The following is a 21,156-nucleotide window of genomic DNA, read 5'->3' as shown; positions in this document are numbered from 1 at the left end:
TGATTTTGCTTGTACAAAACTTTTTCTTCAGTTTTATGTAATCAGAATTGTCCGTTTCATTTTCTTTGATCCCTCTGTTTCTAGTTTAAGATTTCTCTCGCTCTCCGGAGTTGTTAAAAGTATCTCCTTTCTTTCTCTAATTTGTTTGATATGACCTTTTATATTTAGGTCACATATTCATTTGGAATTTATTGTAGTATATGCTGTGACATTAATCTAAATCTGATTTCTATCAGATTGCCTTCCAGTTTTGAGACATTCTGGGGAGTCAAATAAGGAGTCCTTACAACCCAGTAATTGATCCTAGAGTTTATCAAACACTGTGCCACTAAGTTTAATTGCTTCAGTGTTTTGTTTATTTAATCCATGGACCAGCCTTTTAAATTTTTAACCAGTACAAAAGAACTTTGATGATTACTGCTTTTTAGCATAGTCTGAAATCTGGGAGGATTGAAAGTCTTTTTCTAGTCTACTTTTAAAAATGTATTTTCCCTTGAGATTTTTGCTCTTTTCTTCCAGACTAACTTTATTCTGTCCAGTTCTATAAAGTAACCTGTTAGTAGTTTGATTAGTAAGGCACTAAAATTTGTAAGTTAATTTAGGTAGTATCATTTTTATTATGTTGGCATGGTTTGGTCATGAACAGGAACACTTAATATCTCTCCAATAATTTGTCTTATTTTGTAAAGAATATCTTATATTCCTAAAAATCCTGAGTGTATCTTTGTAGGTCAGTGCATGACTATTTTATACATTTTGTAGTTTGAATGGAATTTCTTTTATCTCCTCTTGCTGAGTTTTGTTAGCAATATATAGAAAGACTGATGCTCTTTTTGGTTCGTTTACATTTTGCTTCTTTGGTGCAGTTGTTTCAGTTAATTTTTTATTTAAATTAATAGCACTCTAACTTAATCAGATCGTGTACAACTCACAATTTTGTTTCTTTTTCTTTTTTTAGCCTGTGCTTATTCCTTCGATTTCCTTATTTTGTCAAAGAATTTCCAGAGTTCATGATGTTCTGGCTTTATCTTCTTAGCCCAGGGTCACCTTAGACTACAGTGAAGCTTTGAAGTAGGATTTTAGTGAAGGAATCATAGTTAATAAAAAAAATTATTAAGTGTCTTCTATGTGCCAGGCATTCTGCTAAATTCTGAGGATACAAAGAAAGTATCTGCCCCTGAGGAGCTTGCACTTTAGTGGAGGAGTTAACGTAAAAGCTGTAAACAGGATAAATAGGAACTAATTAACAGAGGAAAGGCACTAGATTGAAGAGGGACTGGGAAAGGCTTTCTATAAAAGGGGGGATTTAATCTGAGATTTGAAGGAAGCCAGGAGGTAGAAATGAGGAGGCAGAACATTCTATGTGGGAATGTGTTGTGTGAGGAACAGCTAGGAGGCCAGTCTCACTGGATTGCAGAGTATGGAGGTGAGTTGTAAGATGTAAGAAGACTGGAAAGGTTGGGATGAAGTAGGTTATAAAAGGCTTTGAATGCCAAACAGAGGATTTTGTATTGGCCCAAAATGGGACACCCATGGTCAGAGGGCATAACTTTGATGAATATCTAGCAAAGCATACAGAGAAGAGGTCTGACAGGTGGAAGAAGAACTAGGGGAAAGGAGTGTTCTAGAAATCAGGGAGAAAGGTGATCAGTGATGTCATAGGTTGCTGAGATGTCAAGAAAGATGAAGGCTAAAAAGTACCTTTTCATAGGCTGATATTTTCCAAGGTACTTATTTAAAGTAGTTGGGAGTTGCCTTTTAACAACTGGGTTTGTGGTGTGTATTTAGCTTTTTTTTTTTTAAGCTTTTTCTCAATTGATTTACCTAACAACCATATTAAATATTTAAGATAGGTGCTATTATGCCCATTTTAAAGATGGAAAAAATAAGGCAGAGTGAGATTAAGTGATTTGACAAAGTTTGCATTATTGTTAGTAGCACAAGCGGGACTGTAGCCTACATACTTGAGTTCCTTGTCAGGACTCTTTTTACTGGAATTCTAAACATATTAAACTAAACTAGAATCCAGAGAGTGAGTTGAGCTGATGTTGAATTGAAAAGCATTGCTGGAGCTCCTCAAGAAATCGTAACGACCCTAAAGCACTGTTGGTGGAGTTGTAAACTAGTCCAGCCAATCTAGAGAACAATTTGGAGCTACACAAAAAGGGCCATAAAACTGGCATAGCCTTTGGCCCAGCAATACCACCACCAGGTCTGTATTACAAAGAGATTGGAGAAAAAGGAAAAGGACCTATATGTACAAGAATATTTGTAGCATCTCTTTTTGTGTGGGCAAAGAATTGAATGCTGAAGAGATGCCCATCGATTGGGGAATGGTTGAACAAGTTGTGGTATATGATTTTGATGAAATACTATTGTGCTGTTAGAATGATAGAGGGGATGGTTGCAGAAAAACCTGGTAAGTCTTATATGAACTGATGTGAAGTGAACTGAGCAGAACCAAGAGAATATTGTACACAATAACAGTAATACTGTAGGAATGGTCAACTATGAAAGACTTAGTCACTGATCAAGACAGTGATCCAAGATAGTTCCAAAGGATGCACAATGAAAAATGCTGTCCACCTCTAGACAGAGAACTGATGAACTCTGAGTGCAGACAAGCATGCTTTTTTTTTTTTCAACTTTCTTTACTTTTCTTACTTTTTTGTATGTGTTTTCTTTTGCACTGTGGTTAACATGGAAATATGTTTTGCATGGCTTCACATGTATAATTGATATCATATTGCTTGACTTCTGTGAGGGGAAAGAATTTGGGAATCAAACTTAAAAATCAGGGGCAGCTAGGTGGTGCAGTGGATAGAGCACCGGCCCTGGAGTCAGGAGGACCTGAGTTTAATTCTGGCCTCAGACACTTAACACTTACTAGCTGTGTGACCCTGGGCAAGTCACTTAACCCCAATTGCCTCACCAAAAAAACCCCCCCAAAACAATCAATGTTAACATTTTTTTACGTGTAATTGGGAAATATTTAATGAAATTAAAAATTTTGTTTTTAATGGTGATGCCAGCTAGAGATTCAAAAAGCAAGAGAGTAACCCTCAGGGCAGAGTCATCTCCAGTTGGGCAAGGATACTAACTGGTCAAGAGGTAGAGTAGTTCAAGAGAATATGTTAGGTGGGGATCCTTTATGTGGACTATTACAGTGGCCTCCTAATTGGTCTACCTACCTCAGGTCTCTCTCCCTACTACAATTTATATACTTTATACAGATGCCAAAATGGTTTTTCTTTTTTTTTTTTAATTTCTTTTTTTGTGTGTTTTTTTTTTTCCAAAATGGTTTTTCTTAAGAGTAGATATGGAAAAAAAAAAAGTAGATATGGGGGCAGCTAGATGGCGCAGTGGATAGAGAACTGGCCCTGGAGTCAGGAAGACCTGAGTTCAAATCTGGCCTCAGACACTTAACACTTACTAGCTGTGTGACCCTGGGCAAGTCACTTAACCCCAACTGCCTCACCAAGGGGGGGGGGAAGAGTAGCTATGACTGGGAAGCTAGGTGACACAGTGGATAAAGCACTGGCCCTGGATTCAGGAGGACCTGAGTTCAAATCCAGTCTCAGATACTTGACACTTACTAGCTATGTGACCCTGGGCAAGTCACTTAACCCTCATTGCCCCGCTCCCCCCCACAAAAAAAAAGCAGGGATTGTTTTATGTGTTGTGTTTATATCACTTGCACTTAATAACTTCACATGTCCATATTCAGAACTTAACATGTTTGTTGATGGTCTGATTGTTCCTTACTCATGCTCACCTCTTTCTTCTATCTTTTGTTTTATATATATATATATATATTTTATGTCTTACCTCTCCCAGATTTAATCTTTGGAATTAAAAGGACTATTTAAAATATGGTATTTATTACAGTCAGAAATTGCCTAATTATGGCACCTTCAGGAAGAAAACATACAGGGAAATCGGGGAAACCAGCCGTGGAAGCTCAGGGGAGCCGAGCTTATGACTTTGACAAAGATGACAAGAAAGATCTGAGTGGTTCTGAGGAAGATGCCAGGGAAGGTACAGTATAACAAATTTACACCCTGGTAACAACAGTATAGACTACTCATAGTTATGTGAAATTCATTGCATTGTATATTTTATAATGCATAAGATTAATAAAATGTAGCTTATGTTATCCCCCAGTGTGCATTTATTTCATGTGCTCATTATTTATGTAGGGTTGTGATCTGTTACTATAGCCTTTAAGAGCCCAGACATCCTATAATGAGTTAGGTTATAGATGGGTGGTACTTCATACTTTGAGTCTTTGATTTCCTTGGTCTTCTTCAACTTAGCAGATCACATCCCCTTTCTGCCTAAATAGGTGGCCTCTTTGAATTGCTGTAATTAGAATTTCATTATCCTTTAGCCAGTCTGGCAATGAGCCTCTCTGAATTTAGCTAGAGTGCTCTTCAAATGAGATATTGTTACTGGGCCTGCACATAACAACTTTCCATTTTGGTGGGATCTATCAGAACTGGTCTGCTGATGGCACCGCTTTTGAACACCTTGAGTCACTACCACACCACAACTATAGGCCTATGGTTGTGAAAACAAAACACAGCTTTAAAAGGCTTTACTGTCAGTAGCTGAAAAGGTCAAAAGATGTGATTATTACTTCATGAGAACTTTTCATAGTAGCAAACTTAATTTCAGACTCTACTTTTGTCACAATTCTAGGAGAGACTCCAGTAATTGAAAAGCATGGGAAAAAAAGATCTTCTACAGTCATTACTCATGGAACAGTTGAAGAAGATATGGGGTAATATGATTAAACTAGTTTATTTCTTTCAGTTAATTTTTAAAAATAAATTTTAGGGATGTGTTTTGTTTTTTATATCATCATAATTTTCTCTTATCCCTCCCCTTCCCAGACAACCGTTGAAATAACCTTTTAAAAATATTTCCACAATCCCCCCAAAAATAAGAAAAAAAAGAGAGAAGGAAAAATTAGCACAACTGATGAATATATTAAAAATGTCTGAAAACTTACGCACTGTGCCACACCTGTGGATTTCTTCACAAAGGGAGTGTGTTTATCCATATGCCTTTTTTCAGGTTATGTTTGATTGTTATAAAGTTTGCTATATTAACATGTGTGTGTGTGTGTGTGTGTGTGTGTGTGTGTGTTCTCATTTACATTGCTGCCATGTATTTTGTTCTCTTGAGTTTACTTACTTTACTCTGCCCTCAGTAAGGCAAATAATGGAATAGGTTCACCCTAGGTAAATGGGTATGGACATTTTAGTCACTTTATATGTATGATTCCAAATTGCTTTCCAAATGCTTGTACAAGTTCACAGCTTTACTTACAATGCATTGGTGCACCTATCTTTCCATGGCTCCTCCAGCATTAATTATTGCCATTTGGGGCCGGGGGGGGGGGGGGGTGTCATCTTTGCCAATTTGCAGGGTGTGAGGTGAAACCTCAGGGTTGTTTTCGATTGCACTTCTTAATAGTGATTTGGTTGTGCCTTCGGGGAGAACTGTTTGTTCCTATCCTTTGGCCACATATCTTTTTTTAGCCACATATCTATTAGTCTTATATATGCACTTGTTAATTATTTATATATCTTAGGTACCAAAGCCTCATCAGAGAAATTTGATATAAAGATTTTTTTCCCTATTCCACTGCTTCCCTTATCTAGGTGTGTCAGTTTTATCTGTGTGAAAACTTTTCGGTTTCGTGTAATCAGAATTCTCTCTTTTATCTTTTGTAATGCCTAATCCCTTGTTTGGTTAAGAATAAATCCTTCTTCTCAAAGTTGTGAAAACTACATGATCATTACTTCTTTTTCTAATTTTTTTAAAGAGTATGAGCTTTAATATTAAGGTCATGTATCCATTTGGAATGTAAGGTCTTGGTGTAAGCCTATTTTCTGCCAGACTGCTTTCCAGTTATCCCAGTAGCTTTGCCTATACTTTGGAGGGTTTTTAGTTAAATATTTTAATAGAATTCTACTTTGATGCAAAGAAAGTGCTCTGTGAAAAATATTTTTTTCAAAACAACATTTTAAAAATGTATAACTAAATTATAATTTCTTTAGGGGTGAAGTACAGAACATGTTGGAAAGATTTGGAGGTATGTTTTAAGGTTCCATTATGTTTAAAGAAATTCTTTTGTTTTAAGTCTATGTTTGGTAAAATTTGTAGAAGATGACTAGAATTATAAGACTGCCAAACTTCGAGAGGTCTGTGACCCTTGTGTACCATATCACATGCATTTGATTTTAGAGATGTATGTGGCATGTATCAACTTAGGTTTCCTCAATGTCATTTGCTCATTTTTAATGTGGGGGATGAATAGTAGTTGTGCTGAAGGGGAGCATTTATTAGGAATGTATTTTTATATTTACATTTTATATAATCTAAGAGATAATATATGGAAAAGGAACCAAGGAGGTCCAGCCTAAATTTAATAAAAATTTATTGTATCTACTATGTTCCAGGCACAATTCTAGGAACTGGGGATGCAAAGACAAAAATGAAGCCATTCTTGCTCTCACGGTGCCTCCATTGTCCCTCAAAAAAACACGGGATCATTGATCTTGGGCTAGAGGTGACCTCAGAGACTGTTTTAGTCCAGTGTCCACTAGGTGGCACATGGGATTAGGGAATGGGCCTGGAACTTGGAAGCTGTGAGTTCAGCTACCACACCAGACACTTCTTAGCTGTGTGACCTTGGGCACTTCAGGTAGCTTCTATTTGTCTCCATCTAGTCATCTGAAAAATGTAGAGAATAAAAGCACTTGTCTCTCAGGGCTGTTGTAAAGATAAAATAATATTGGTAAAACCCTGAGCAAACCTTAAAGTGTCACATATGTACTGTTATTAGCTATTATTTTTCACAGAGAGCAAACTGACACCATTGAAGGTAATTAAATGACTTGCCCAAGGTCACAGGGTAATAATATCAGATGTAGGATTTTAATCCAAGTCTTTTCTTTCCAAATCCAGTGCTTTTTTCCATTGTACTACACTATAGTTTAAATAAATTAAAGTATGTACATATACACAGCATAGACTAGGCTGCTTATTCTTAGATGCAATCACTTATGAAATGGTTTTACAGGCTATATTTACTTTATGGTGCATATAAATGATTTTTGGTGGGATTAGCTATGAGCTAATTAAAAACTTTTAAATTTTAGGAATTCTTGAGGAGGCCTTCATTTTCCAGATGTTGTATAAATTGATTAATATTTTATGTCTTGAGTAGAAAATTTTATAAAATGTATAACTTTTTTTAAAAGTTCATCCTTAAGATCCTTTATATACACATGTAATCTAGAAAAGAAAGAATAAGTTACCTTTTACTTAAACTTATTCTGAAATGAGATGAGTGGGAGGAGATAAAGTATGTAATCTGAGGTTAGAGGCAGTGGAGTTTAGATATTATTATTAAAAAGTTGTGAGAATTTCTATAGCCTACCTGGAATCATTTTTCTTAGGGAAATGATTATAAATTAGGAAGGGGGCAGCTGGGTGATGCAGTAGATAGAGCACTGGCCCTGAAGTTGGGAGGATCTAAATTAAAATCTCCCCTCAGACACTTACTACCTGTGTGACCCTGGGCAAGTCACTTAACCCCAATTGCCTTAAAACATCCAGGGCCATCTCCAGTAATGCTGATACATATCTTGCCACCAGACCCAGATGGTTCTGGAGGGGAGAGTGAGGTTGGTGACCTTGCATAGTTCTCCCTCACTTAAATCCAGTTCAGTGCAAGTCTTGACATCACCCTGATGTCATGATTCTCTGAGAATGAAGGACAAACAGCAGCACAATAAATTAGAGAGCTACCTTTCTGTAAGTTGGTACAATGCATATTTTAAATTTAATATATCAAGGCTTCCTACTATTGATGAACTGACTACTCAAATCACTTTGCTTAGATTTGTATTGTCATTATGTAAACTTCACAACATGAAATTTTGATAAATATTTCATTATAGCTGATATTAACAAGGCTCTTCTTGCAAAGAGGAAAAGATTGGAAATGTATACTAAGGCTTCTCTTAAAACTAGTAATCAGAAAATTGAGCATGTTTGGAAAACACAACAAGAACAAAGGTAAGGATTTATTTTTTAATAACTATCTTCAACATGAATGCAAAATGTATATTGAAAAGTTTTATTTTGTGTTTATTGATATATTAACTTAAAAATATTTTGGACTATTTTTCTCTCAGTATGAGAGAGAAGAGCTTTTGCTTTCCTGTAGACATACCCTCAGTCCTCACAGGGAAAGTCACTTCTTGGTTCCCAAGATCAGTGGATTTTTTTCTCCTCCTTTATTCATTTTCTCTGACTTCTATAGGAAGTGGTGCTACTGAATACTCCTTCTTCCCGATGCTCTTTACTTTGCATCACATTCTAGTTTTTCTCCTGCCTTTCACTGCTTCTTGAGTTATTTCTTACTAGAGAACAGCAAGTCCTGATTGGGTTACTGCTTGTCAGAGATGGTCTAGAGCAGAGAGATAAGACTTGTGGCCCACAGCGTTCTGAACCAGATTAAAATGTAATTGGAAATACTGAACAGAATAATTTAAAGATTACATTTTAAAACTAAGTCAATATGTAGCTCACAAGGATCCTTATGTATGGGTTAGTGGCCCTTGTTTTTCTTTGAATTTGACACAGCTTGTTGTAGAGGTGTTTGTTTTTTCAGGTAGGGGTTAGACTAACATGCCTCTGTAAGCTTTCATCTGAAATTTTATCATTCTCTTCATTTGCCCTTATCTTTCTGGCATTCTTAGTGTCTATTTTCTGTATTGTCTACTTTGTGAAAAATATTCCTCTGGTTTTTAAGTCGTCTTTGTGGAGGCCTACCAACCTACATCTCTAGTTGTGATCTGTCAGGCCACAGACGCATATTTCCATTTTCCTGTTGGAAAGTGGGAATGTAGAAAAGGGGAGAAGAGAATAGAAAAGAGAATAAGAATTTATGTATCGGCCACTATGTCCCAGGCATTGTGCTAAGCTCCTTAGATAGATTATCTCATTTTATTCTCACAGCATCTCTGCAAGGTAGATGCAGTTATCGGTTTATAGTTGAGGAAACTGAAGCAAACAGAAGTTATGTGACTCACCCAGGATCACACGGGTAGTAAGTTTCTTATGAATTTGAACCCAGGTCTTCCTGACTCTGGGTCTAGGGCTCTACTCATTGCACCCCCTAGCAGCCTCAGGGCAAGGGAAAAAGGGAGCTGTTACTTTAATGATCAAACCTCTGGCAGGTGGAGTAGCTTTATGCTTATTTAGAGCAGGGCTTCTTAACCTTTTTTGTGTCATGGACCCCTTTGGCAGTCTTTTGAAACCTATGGACTCCTCCTCAAAATAATATTTTTATTTTTAAAAGCATAAGATAAAATATATAGGGTTACAAAGGAAACCTAAATGTTTAAAATTTTTAAAATATATATTTTAAAAGTTTACAGACCCCACCTTTAGAACCTCTGCTTTCAACCAGTCTTCATAGCATGCCTTTCTCAGGAAGAAAATAGACATTTCCTATGTGTGAGTCTGAAGTAGGAATCATGACATGCTGTGTCTAGGTGGGTCTGTCAGGGCCCCAGTCTGGGCTCTATCTCAGAGTGCAGGAGGGGGCCCTCCAAAGGAAGGCCACAGTTCAGAATGAAGTGATTGGCAGTGTGAAGACTCCCTTTTGGGTTGTCTCTCACAACAACCTGTGAACATTTTTCTAGAAAACATACAAGTCGTTTATCTTTTCCTTAAAAATAAAAAATAGGGGCAGCTAGGTGGCACAGTGGATAGAGCACCGGCCTGGAGTCAGGAGGACCTGAGTTCAAATCTGGCCTCAGACACTTGACACTAACTAGCTGTGTGACCCTGGGCAAGTCACTTAACCCCAATTGCCTCACTAAAAAAAATTTAAAAATTTTTTTTTAAATAAAGGCATGTTTTAATAGAAAGATCATTGAAGTCTGAGTACCTGGAGAGCTGTGTCTCAGGCCTCCTCTGGCTGAAATGACACTCATCTCTCTTGGGCCTCATGTTCCTCATCTCTAAAATAAAGGGTCAAGATTTAAATGAACTCTTTAGCCCCCTTCCAGCTCTAATTGTATATTTACATGGACAGGCCCTCATGATATCATCTTCCCAGTAACCTCTCTTGTCTTGTCTTTGACTTCTCCCTTCATCCACTATATTCAAAAGGTTGACAGATCTTCACAGTATTTCTGTTATTATCCCAATTGGGGCCGTTGTTGCCTCTCCTCTGTAATGCTGCACTAGATTCCTTAACCTTTCTCCCTGCTGCCATTTCTTCCCTTTCATCCTACAGCATGCTGCTATTGTAATTTTCTTAATGTACTTTTTTTTTTTTTTTTTTTAGTGAGGCAATTGGGGTTAAGTGACTTGCCCAGGGTCACATAGCTAGTAAGTGTTAAGTGTCTGAGGCCGGATTTGAACTCAGGTACTCCTGACTCCAGGGCCGGTGCTTTATCCACTGTGCCATCTAGCTGCCCCCTTAATGTACTTCTAAAAAATATTCAGTGTTCCATCTCCACTCTTTAATGAAATTTAGGCTACTTAGCTTGACATGCAAGAAGACTCTAGAGTCTACCTTTATGATCTTTCTACCTTGGTAGCTTTGACTCTTATGACTCTCTTCCTGTGTTTTATAGTCCAGCTTGCTGGACTACTTGATTTTCCATTTCTCTTCTTTTGTTTGCACCTCTATACGTAGAATCCCCTTTCTCTTCCCAGTTTTTCTGCCTGTTGACCTCTTCCTTCCCACCCTTTAATTACCAACTCAAATTCTTCCTCCTCCATAAAACCCTTCTAATTCATTCTGCTGATAGTCATCTTTCAGTCACCTGACCTCATTTGTTTTTGTTTTAAAAAAAAAAGAAATTTGGGTATTGTTTTTGCTAAAAACATGTTACTATTATGTACTTATGAGTTCATAAAATACTATATGAACTTTGTTGGATCAAACAACCATTGAACAAAATCTGTGTAGTGCTAAAGTAGAAAACATAAATTGAAATAAATATATGCTGAAATCTTATGTACCCTAATTATATCTTAAATTCATATTCATATAGTGGGATGAACCTATTTATTCTTTTGAAGTATAACATCGACATCAAATACTTATTTTGAGCCAAATTTCATTTTCCTTAGTATTTTTTGTTTACTGGTTTTTCTAAAACACTTAATTTGGTAGAACAAATGTATGTTTTACCCCAACAGTCATATCTTAACTTAATTTTTTTCAATTAATAAGAAACTATTTTCTCTCCCTTTGACTTCTTCTAATTGGAAAAAACCCATTTTCTCTGATCATTATAAAAATTCCATCCTTTTTTAAGAACAAAAGTCACCAATTTTTTTGTTAGAGAAAAACCTTATATGAGATCAGATGCCAGAAGACTCTGAGGACTTCTGCGCTGGAGTAGGGACTCCCATTGTGGTAGCTGTTAACCATTTTGCAAATCAAATACCAAATCCATGTTCTATTTAGAGAATATGCGGAGATTATTTAACCAAGAGAAAAGCAGCAGGAATAGAATATTCTCTGGCTCAGTCCTCTATAAATTCCAGAGAGATTACAATCTACCCCAGCTAGAATAATACAGTCATTTCAGAACTTAGGGTTCACTGCTACCTTTTGCATGGACTTGAAACCTTTCAGCTCAACTGTCAGAATTCAGGTATTCCTGAGTTCAGAAATGCCATGGCTGTCCCATTCCCTGTACTGCGCTTTCTGGCTTTTTGTGACTTTAGTCTGTGGCTCTGTTCATCTCTGCTTTGCCAGCTTTGTTTTTTAAGCTCCCCCTGCCCCAAATCTGTCAGAAAACTCTTTGCCAATAAGAGACTGTACCCAAATGATAAAAAAATGACTCAAATTTTTAAAAAATACTTACATCTAACAACTTCCATCCAAAACTTATGGTAGTATTAATGTAATGTCTTAGCCTTTTAAAAATGTTACATTAATAACTTATATTTCAGTGATCTTTGTTTCATCAGTATGGGTAGCTCTGCTACTGGTGTAGATTTCAGCCACTCCATACCTTAGTAGTTCGTCTTCATTTGTTGTAAAAAGTCATCACTGCCGGTGACTAGTCTTCTTTCTGGGAATGTCTGACTCTAGAGAGGCTGGTCCTGTGATGGCAGATAGTGCACTGCTGGGTGTCTAATGTTTGGCACTAATCGTGGTCACCTTCCCTTTATGATGAGACACTTGTAGTTCATGTAAATTCAGTTACTGTAGAAAAGGGATTAATTTTAATAATGGGAATGATAGTGTTCACAATTCTTTTCCAGGCAAAAACTCAACCAGGAATATTCTCAGCAGTTCCTGACATTATTTCAGCAGTGGGATGTGGATGTTCAGAAAGCGGAGGAACAGGAAGAAAAGCTGGCTGTAGGTAGCATGCTGTGCATACTGTATAACCGTATAGAAAAAAAGAGACAACTGCTTGTGGAATTGTGTGTGGTCAGGCTGACCATAGCTTGTTCTGTTTTCTGCTCTTGTTATCCCTGTTACCCTTGCAGATTCAGGGTAAACTTGGCGTGTATCCAGAAAAGCCAATTTTCTTCTACTTTAAAAGATCAGAAGTCATGATTTTAGTGTTGACTTATTTTCTTTATTGCAGACTCATGCAAATATTATTCCCTTTTTACAGATAAGGAAACTAAACCTCAGTGAATTTTAATGAATTGCCCATGGTCATAAAGCAAAGAAGTGTCAAAGCCAGAATTTGAACCGGGTGCTCTTTTTCTTTTATCATGTCTTCCTTTCCCCAGTGCTCTTTCTTTTTATTTTGTTTCTTTCCTGTCTTCTTAAAAAAAATTAGGAGTGGTAGCATACCACTAATATTGGTTATTACTTACTTTGCTTCATAACTAAAATTAGTAATAAATGTCTTTAAATCACAACTTAAGTAATATAATGTTTTAAAAATTATTTTCCTGATTCTTAAATAGCCAAAGTATTTTTACTACCATGTTATTTAAAAAGTGCTTGTTTACTATGCCCTAAATAAAGGTGGCTATGGAATAGTTTTCCTTGTGAGATTTTAGATGTAGGACTTTCAACCATTCATTATATCCTGTTCCCTCATTGGGTCTGATCGAAAAAAAAATATTGGTTGTTTTCAGGTCTATTTTCTTAAATGGTTATGCCAACTCTCCTCTAGGAGTGCTTAGGTTTTACATTGATTAGCTACAGGAATGCTTAAGTTAACATGTCGTGCAGTTGAATTTACACATTAATCAATCAGGTCACAGTTACTTTACATTACCCATCTCTAACAATTTGTGATTTTGTGCTAAGAATAACTTTTTTCATTGTATTTCCCCATAGCATATAACACAATGCTACTAGTTCACACAACGAATATTTGTTGAATTGGCACATTTAACTGATGGGTATTTTTTCCATATAATTCATTTACTTATATTTAAATAACTTCGGTGTACTGTAACTAAGTGTTTCAACAACTCAGCTGTTAATTTATTTCAGCAATTTAACAAATATTTATTCAACACTTGTAATGTACATTGGCTGTGGAGAGATACAAATAATAGTTAACATTTAGTACTCTGAACTTTACAAAATAAATTAAATATAATATCATTTGATCCTCTCAACAGATGGGAAACTGAGGCTAGGAGAGATTAAGTAACTTGCCCAGGGTCATATACTATTGAGTGTCTCATGCAAGATTCAAAACCAGGTCTTCCTGACTTCAAGTCTGCTGTTCTGTCTCCTATACCACATTGTCTCTAAGGAAGCAGAGATCCCATTCTTGAGAGTTTATAATTTTATGGGAACAGAAGTTCTATACATATTAAATAACAATATAAGGTAGAAGGAGGGATTCAAGGCAGGGAGGCTGAATTGAGTATTTAGTGAAGATTTCCATAGTAGAACTCTCATTTGGAAGAAGGAAAGGATGAGAAGCATCTGGCTGGTTGGAAATGGAAGAAAAGGGACTCGTTGGTAGAAGTAACATTGTGAACCATGGTGTGGTGGTAGATAGGAGAATGGTTTGTGTTGGGGACAGTGAGAAGACTGGCTGGCTAGAGTGGTTTGGAGATTAGAAATTAGGGTCAGCCACATGCTGAAGCATCTCTGGTGTTAGAATGAGCAATTCAGGTCTGATTATTATAGCTGACTTTTGATTATTTATACTCTCCTGTTGACCAGTTCTCACAAATAATACTTCCCTATTTCTGTTGATGGCACCACTATCATAGTCCCCAAGTTTTCAACCTCAAAGTCGTTCTCAATTCAGATAGAAATAATGAAGTCAGGAGGAATAGGTTTTGGTGGGAAGACATTCATGGGCAGCTAGATGGTACAGTGGATAAAGCACCAGTCCTGGATTCAGGAGGAACTGAGTTCAAATTTGGCCTCAGCCACTTGACACTTACTAGCCTCGTGACCCTGGGCAAGTCACTTAACCCTCATAGTTCCACCAAAAAAAAAAAAAAAAAGACATTCATGACTGTCTCAGAGGTTAAAATGACGTCCATATAGCTAAATATGTGTTTGTTCTTTTCCCTTTGACATGCTTTAAGAATTACTTATTTTTGTAATAACAGGTAAATAGGACTATTAGATCATGGTGATGATGGATTTGCAGCTAAACAGTCATTATTAAATCTAATGTTGAATTTTTTTGCCATAATTTTAATTTTGAAAGATCGTGACTATCTTATTCTTTATTTTAGAATATGTTTCGACAACAGCAAAAGGTTTTTCAACAAGCCAGAATAGTTCAGAGCCAGAGACTGAAAACAATTAAACAACTATATGAACAGTTCTTAAAGGTCTGTTATTTTCATTATCTTAATACCTTTTAAAAACATTCTGAATCAATGGGAAATGTTTCACAAAAGCTCTGCTTCAGTACTTCATCATGTCCTAGGCTTTCTATGTTGCTGGAGTACTGGAGCTCTGACAATTTATTAACCCATTTATTTTTTATTTTATTTTTATTTTTATTTTTTGGTGAGGCAGTTGGGGTTAAGTGACTTGCCCAGGGTCACACAGCTAGTAAGTGTTAAGTGTCTGAGGCTGGATTTGAACTCAGGTCCTCCTGACTCCAGGGCCGGTGCTCTATCCACTGCACCACCTAGCTGCCCTTATTAACCCATTTATTAATCAGTAAATATTAAGTACCTTCTGTATGCCAAGCACTGTGCTAAGCACTGTAAGACTAAGAAACACAAATAAAGACAGTGCTTACTCTGAAGGGACTCACTGGGGGAGACAGCGTGCGCACAGCTGTGTGCAACCAAGCTACAGAAAGGGTATATTTGAAGTAATCAAGAGAAAAGAGGGCACTCGAATTAAGGAGCATTGGGAAAGCCTTCCTGTATTAGTTGGGATTTTAGCTGGAACTACAGGAAACTAGGACGTGAGGACGAGTAGAGTGAGTATTCCAGGCTTGGGAAAGGGCCAATGCAAATGCCCCATGGGGAGGTAGCAGGTCTGGGTGAGGAAGAGCAGGGAGGTCAGTATAAGTGGGTCACAGTGTTAGGGGTGTAGGTCGTAAGACTGGAAAGGTTGGGGGGGAGGTCCGGGTTATGAAAGGCTTTGAACGCTGCACAGGGTTTTTGGTTTGATCCTGGAGGTGATGGAAGCTGCGGGGGTTTTAAGGTCATTTTTGACAGCTGAGTGAAAGACGGACTGGAAGGGGGAGAGCCTTGTGGGAGGCAGACCTCCCGTGGCTGTTTTATTAGTCCAGTGTGAGGTGATGAGGGACTGTGCTGGATGGGGTGGGAGCAGTGTCAGGAGAGAGGGGGCGTGTTCAAGAGATGTCAGGAAGGTTACCTCAGACTGTGGCAACAGTCTGGAAATGGGGGGTGAGAGGGAGGGAAGAGTTGGTGAGGACGTGGAGAGTGGCGAAGAAGTGAAGGCTTCAGGGGATTGTGGGGGAGGATAATGAGTTTAGTTTTTCTTTAACTTAGTGAGTTAAGATGTCCAGTAAGCAGCTGGCAATGCAGACGAGAGAAGCGAGCAAAGAGTTAGGCCGGACAAGTGGAGTTTGGCAGCAGGTGGGATGCCGTCCAATAACAAAGTGTAAGGGGTTCTTGCTGGTAGTCATCAGGTTCTTTCTGTTCCTCTGTCAGGATTTCAGGACAGCTGATGGTCACCCTTAGTTTCACCCTGTGTAGGTGTTGTTGGATTTTTGTCTGCATTTATTTAGGGCTGTGTTAGCATTTCCTTCAATCACATTACTTGATTTTTTTTGCCTTTACCTTTTTAACCAATTTTCTTTACATCCCTTTTCTTGTTATGCTTCAGTTACCTCTAAAAATGTCATTACTTTAGCAAAATATTTAAACAAAAGGCCATAATATCAAAACATCCATTATACAGAAATGCTTGTCCTGTGTGCGTGTACTGGCAAAAGCAGGAAGGCATCTGGAGGTGAGTACACTCAGCCTACTGCTGTCACAGGTGTCCATTTACTTATCTGTCTTCTAGTCTACATACACTGAACTACACTAGCAATGTCCTTTGGGAGGTAGCCCTGCTTGCTAGAAGGGCACCTTCCAAGGGAAATGACACAGGGAGGATTAGCAGAATGGTTCAAATTAACTTACCAATAGCTCTTTCCCAAAGCTCAGCATTCTCTCACAAAATCATCCCTGTACAAAACCCACACTGACCTCACTTGCACCTCTTATTCATTAGTGAAAATTTGTAGTCATTTGAAGTTATACGCAGTATACTTGAACATGTGTGAACATATATCATACTACAAATTAGCATATTATGGAAATAACACATGAATATTCTTCCTCCATATCAAAGTCCACTAGCTACTTCATAACTGGCTTTCTCATTATAAATAACTACGCAGCCAGCAAGCATGATCACATGTGGTTACATGGTACATAGCAAGTAGCATCGATGGCAGAATTGCATATATTGGCCCTAAGCCCAAATATCATGATATGTTTTATATTGATTGTATGGTTAATAAAACGCATAGGTGCTGGGCCTTGTGTGGGCCAACATTTTTATCACAGTTGGATAAAGGCATAGATGGCATGCTCATTAAAAGTTCAGATTACAAAAATCTGGGAGGAGCTAACACTGGATGACAGGATCCAAAAAGATTTTTACAGGCTAGATCATTGAGTCTTAAGAGGATAAAACTCCCTGGATACAAAAAGTCAGCTACATAAGTATGAGGTGGGGGATTCACAGTCTGACAACTGTTCTGAAAACTGGGAGGTTTTAGTGAACTTCAAACTGAGTGTGAGTCAGCAGTGTATTCTGGAAGCCAAGAAGGTTTCATGAGATCTTGAAGTGTCTCCAGACACAGCTTCCAGTATGGCAAGATAGTAATCCCACTGTACTCCCTTGTGAGACCTTAATCTTCAGTATTGTTCTGAGTGCTACTGGCGAATATCTAAGGGAAGGCATCCAGGATGGGGAAGGGCCCGGTGTGTGTGGTATCTGGGGATCAGCTGAGTCTGGAAAAAAGTTCAGCCATAATTGTTCAATCACATCTGATTTTTTATGACCCCATGTACCATAGCACTTCAGGCCCTTGTGCCCTCCATTGTCTCCTAAAGTTTGTCCAAGTTCATGTATCATTGCTTCTATGATGTTTTCTATCCATCTCATCCACTGCTGTCCCCTTTTCCTTTTGCATTTGATCTTTTCCCAACATCAGGATCTTTTCCAGTGATTCCATCTTCTCATTCTGTGGCCAAAGTATTTAAGCTTCAGCTTTGGTATATGACTTTCCAGTGAGTAGTCTGAATTAATTTCTTAAAGTATTGATTGATTTGATCTCCTTGCTGTCCAAGGGAGCCTCAAAAAGTTGTTGTCAGTGCCACAGTTCAAAAGCATCAATTCTGTGTGCTCAGTTTTCCTTATAGTTCAACTCCCACTGCCATGCATTACTACTGGAAAAACCATAGCTTTGAATACACAGACAGTGCCGGCATGGTGATATCTCTGCTTTTTAGTTTGCCATAGCATTCCTTCCAAGGAGCAAGTGTCTTTTAATTTCATGGCTACACTTGCTGTCTGCAGTGATCTTTGAGCCTAAGAATATAAAATCTGACACTTCTTCCATTTCTTCTTCTGTTTGCCAGGAAGTGATGGGATCAGATGCCATGATCTTATTTTTTTTTTTAATGTTAAGCTTCAAGCCAGCTTTTATATTTTCTCCTTCCATTCTCATCAAGAGGCTTTCTTAACTCCTCTTCACTTTCTGCCATCAGAGTGGTTGTTGCTGTTTCTCTTGGCAAACATAATTCCAGATTTTGATTCATCCAGCCCTGAGGGGAGGAGCTGTTTGCCTTTATTCATAGAGAGCTCTCTGTGCATAGAGTGCACAGGGCTTGGAGTCAGAGAGACTCCAATTCAAATCCAGTCTCAGACAGTGGTTGGGTGACTCTGGGGCATCTAATTTAACCAGATTCCTCAACTGTCACACAGGGAAAACTTATAGGACCCTCCTTTCAAGGATGTCATGAGAAATGAGATCATTTTGTAAGCACTATGTAAATACCAGCTCTTACTATAATTTATATAAACACTTATTGATGGACCTTAGAACAGAGGTTCTTTACCCTTTCTGTGTCATGACCACCTTTGCCAGGTGCAGGCTGATGAAGCCTGTGAACTATTTCTCAAAATCATTTTTTTAAATGCATGAAAAAAACCAAAGAATTACAAAGGATACTAATTATGCTGAAATGCAGCTATCAAAATATTAAGAAAACAATATTGAGGTAGTCTGCCCTGTTCAGACCACATACAGAGTACAATTTTCAATTCTAGGCTCCAGTTTAGGAAAGAAACTATTAAGCTGCACAAGGTATAGAGGAGGACAATCAGAATGACGAAGGACTTTGTGAAGTTTGTTGGAAGACCTGGGGATACTTGTCCTTGTGCCTAAGTTACCATACATTTATGTGTTTATTTTTACACACGTATACAGAGGATATAGCATGGGTTGCCATTTACATGAATTCTTTAGGCAAAGGCCGGGTGACCATTTGTCAGGCATATTGTAGAGGGGATGCATTTTCAGTTAAGTGTTGCACTCAGCCTACGAGAGGCAGGCCCCTTTGATTTCTGAGGTTATGTTGTGTAATTTGAACTATTCTGGAAAATCTGTCAATTACTAGTAAGAATGAGGCTTTAGACACCTACCTCCCAGGGTTGTTGTGAGGATTGTAAAGCAAGTGATTAGTACAATGCCTGGTACACAGCACTCTAAATGTTAGCTATTTAATAAACTTATTGATACAAAGTAATTCTTGATAAAATATTGCTAGGTACATTAGATCCTTTACTAAATCAGTAAGGACCATTTTCATTGGCAGGGAAGGTTGAAAATGACTGTTAAGTAATAACTTATATGGTTTATCTTCAGATGATATGGTTTGGGAAACCTTTTCTCACCCCTTTCTCCCCTAGCCTGTCAAATCTTAAATACTGTATGGTACGTACAAAAAATGTTTTACTATATGTACAGTATTCCCCTCTCACAATATAGTAACTAGATTAATTGTTCAGCTGGTACATCTTTTTGTAGTCTGCACAGTCCAGAGGAAACCTTAAAATATGCTCCTGCTACTACACCCTGGCTATTTTGTCTTGATTATTATTCTCCAATATATTTGTTTCCCTGGGGTTTAGGTCTTTTATGACATATAACAATAACAACAGACATTTCTAACAGATTTCATTCAGCTTATATCTCCTTTACCTAAGAGGGTTTCCTCCCCATACCAATTAACCCAGCATACTCTTGTAGCAGATAATTGTGTGTACTTGACTATTAATAGTTATGGTGAATTGTTAGACTTTAAAACAGGCAACTAGTATTTAATAACTGAACGTTGGTGCTTTACTTTGTAGAATATGGAAGACTTGGAGAAGAATCATGAAAGCCTCCTTACTGGTGCACAAAATGAACTTAGAAAAGAAATGGCCATGTTACAAAAGAAAATTATGATGGACACTGTAAGTAATAATATGGTGTATTTTTAACTGAAAAATTTAGATTAAAGCATTACATATTTCATCAAATAAAACAGTATATTAATAAAGTCATTTATCAAAGTATTAAACATTTCTTTAATGTTTCCTTTCTTGTAACAGCAGCAGCAAGAAATGGCAAGTGTTCGAAAATCTCTTCAATCCATGTTATTCTGATGGCTCTTTGAAGAAAGAACTTGGACCTAAGTAATGTGATACAATTACAACCATTAGCTAAAGAAAATGGAAATATTTGCTGTGGCTTAAGAAAGCTAGTTTAAAGGTTATTTGTTGTCATATAGCTTGTTTATCAGCGCAAGATCCTTTTAATTTTTTTTTAAGCAGAAAATGCCTATATAGATAGTAAATAGCAAGTTAAAATGTACAACCTTTCAGGTTCTTTGGTATTAGTGAATTTACCCCAACGTTAGCAATAAAGATTTAATCAAATTTCATTCACATTTTAGCCTCACTAGCTTTTTAATTGCACAAAATACTAACTCAACTGCTAAGAAACATGTAAGTATATATACATTGGGTTTTTTAAAATATAAAATCTATTAAATGGACACATAAGTTTTATGACCAAGCTAATGAAAATAAGAAATTGACTTAGTGAAATGGTATTTTTAAAAAATCAGTTTGTGGAAAAAAAAATCAGTTTGTGTTCTATAGTAAACAAAACAGCCAAGAAAGTAATTCATTAGTCTGAAATTCTGAACAGAGTTATATGAATTTCAGTTCTAAGGAATTAGTTATTTACAATTAAATGACATGCTCTTGGCACTGAAAGCATTTCATAAACATGTACATTTTACAGGTTAATACTGCTTTTTAACATTCTTGGTTGGAGTATTTCTTATTTGCTTTATACAAAAATAAGTATTGTTTTTCAAATTAATATTTACATGAAATACATGGAATTTTGATTTTATTCAAGTTTAAGCAATATTTTACCTATGTACTGTTTTACATGTAGCACATGAAATCTACAATCACATTTGGATTTAATAAATACAGAATTAATTAGCACATACTTGAAAATCATTTGGTTCATTATTCCAGAATTACTGAAAATCAAAGGATCAAAATGAATAATGTGCCCAACAGGAGGAGAGGAGTAACTTTAACTCTTC

At 37.1% G+C, this 21,156-nt stretch overlaps 2 protein-coding genes across 3 annotated transcripts in view; one reads left to right on the top strand and one right to left on the bottom strand.

Moving 5' to 3' along the window:
* Positions 1-3,890: 3,890 nt before the first annotated feature.
* On the top strand, positions 3,891-20,217 carry SYCP3 (synaptonemal complex protein 3). Its single transcript, XM_043965950.1, has 8 exons — positions 3,891-4,038; positions 4,702-4,783; positions 6,069-6,103; positions 7,977-8,094; positions 12,319-12,418; positions 14,734-14,832; positions 19,901-20,005; positions 20,144-20,217. The coding sequence occupies exons 1-8, from the start codon at positions 3,906-3,908 to the stop codon at positions 20,195-20,197; spliced, it is 726 nt and encodes a 241-aa protein (XP_043821885.1). The 5' UTR covers positions 3,891-3,905; the 3' UTR covers positions 20,198-20,217.
* Positions 20,007-21,156, bottom strand: part of CHPT1 (choline phosphotransferase 1) — a 36,655-nt gene continuing 35,505 nt past the window's right edge. For both annotated transcript variants that reach the window (XM_043965947.1, XM_043965948.1), the window contains one exon: positions 20,007-20,223. In XM_043965947.1, coding sequence (XP_043821882.1) covers positions 20,179-20,223 — 45 coding nt within the window. In that variant the 3' untranslated portion in view covers positions 20,007-20,178. The remainder of the gene's footprint in view (positions 20,224-21,156) is intronic.

The sequence above is a fragment of the Dromiciops gliroides genome, chromosome 5 (assembly GCF_019393635.1).
Source record: "Dromiciops gliroides isolate mDroGli1 chromosome 5, mDroGli1.pri, whole genome shotgun sequence".
Lineage (NCBI taxonomy): Eukaryota > Metazoa > Chordata > Mammalia > Microbiotheria > Microbiotheriidae > Dromiciops > Dromiciops gliroides.
This window is presented reverse-complemented; position numbering and strand designations above follow the sequence as displayed.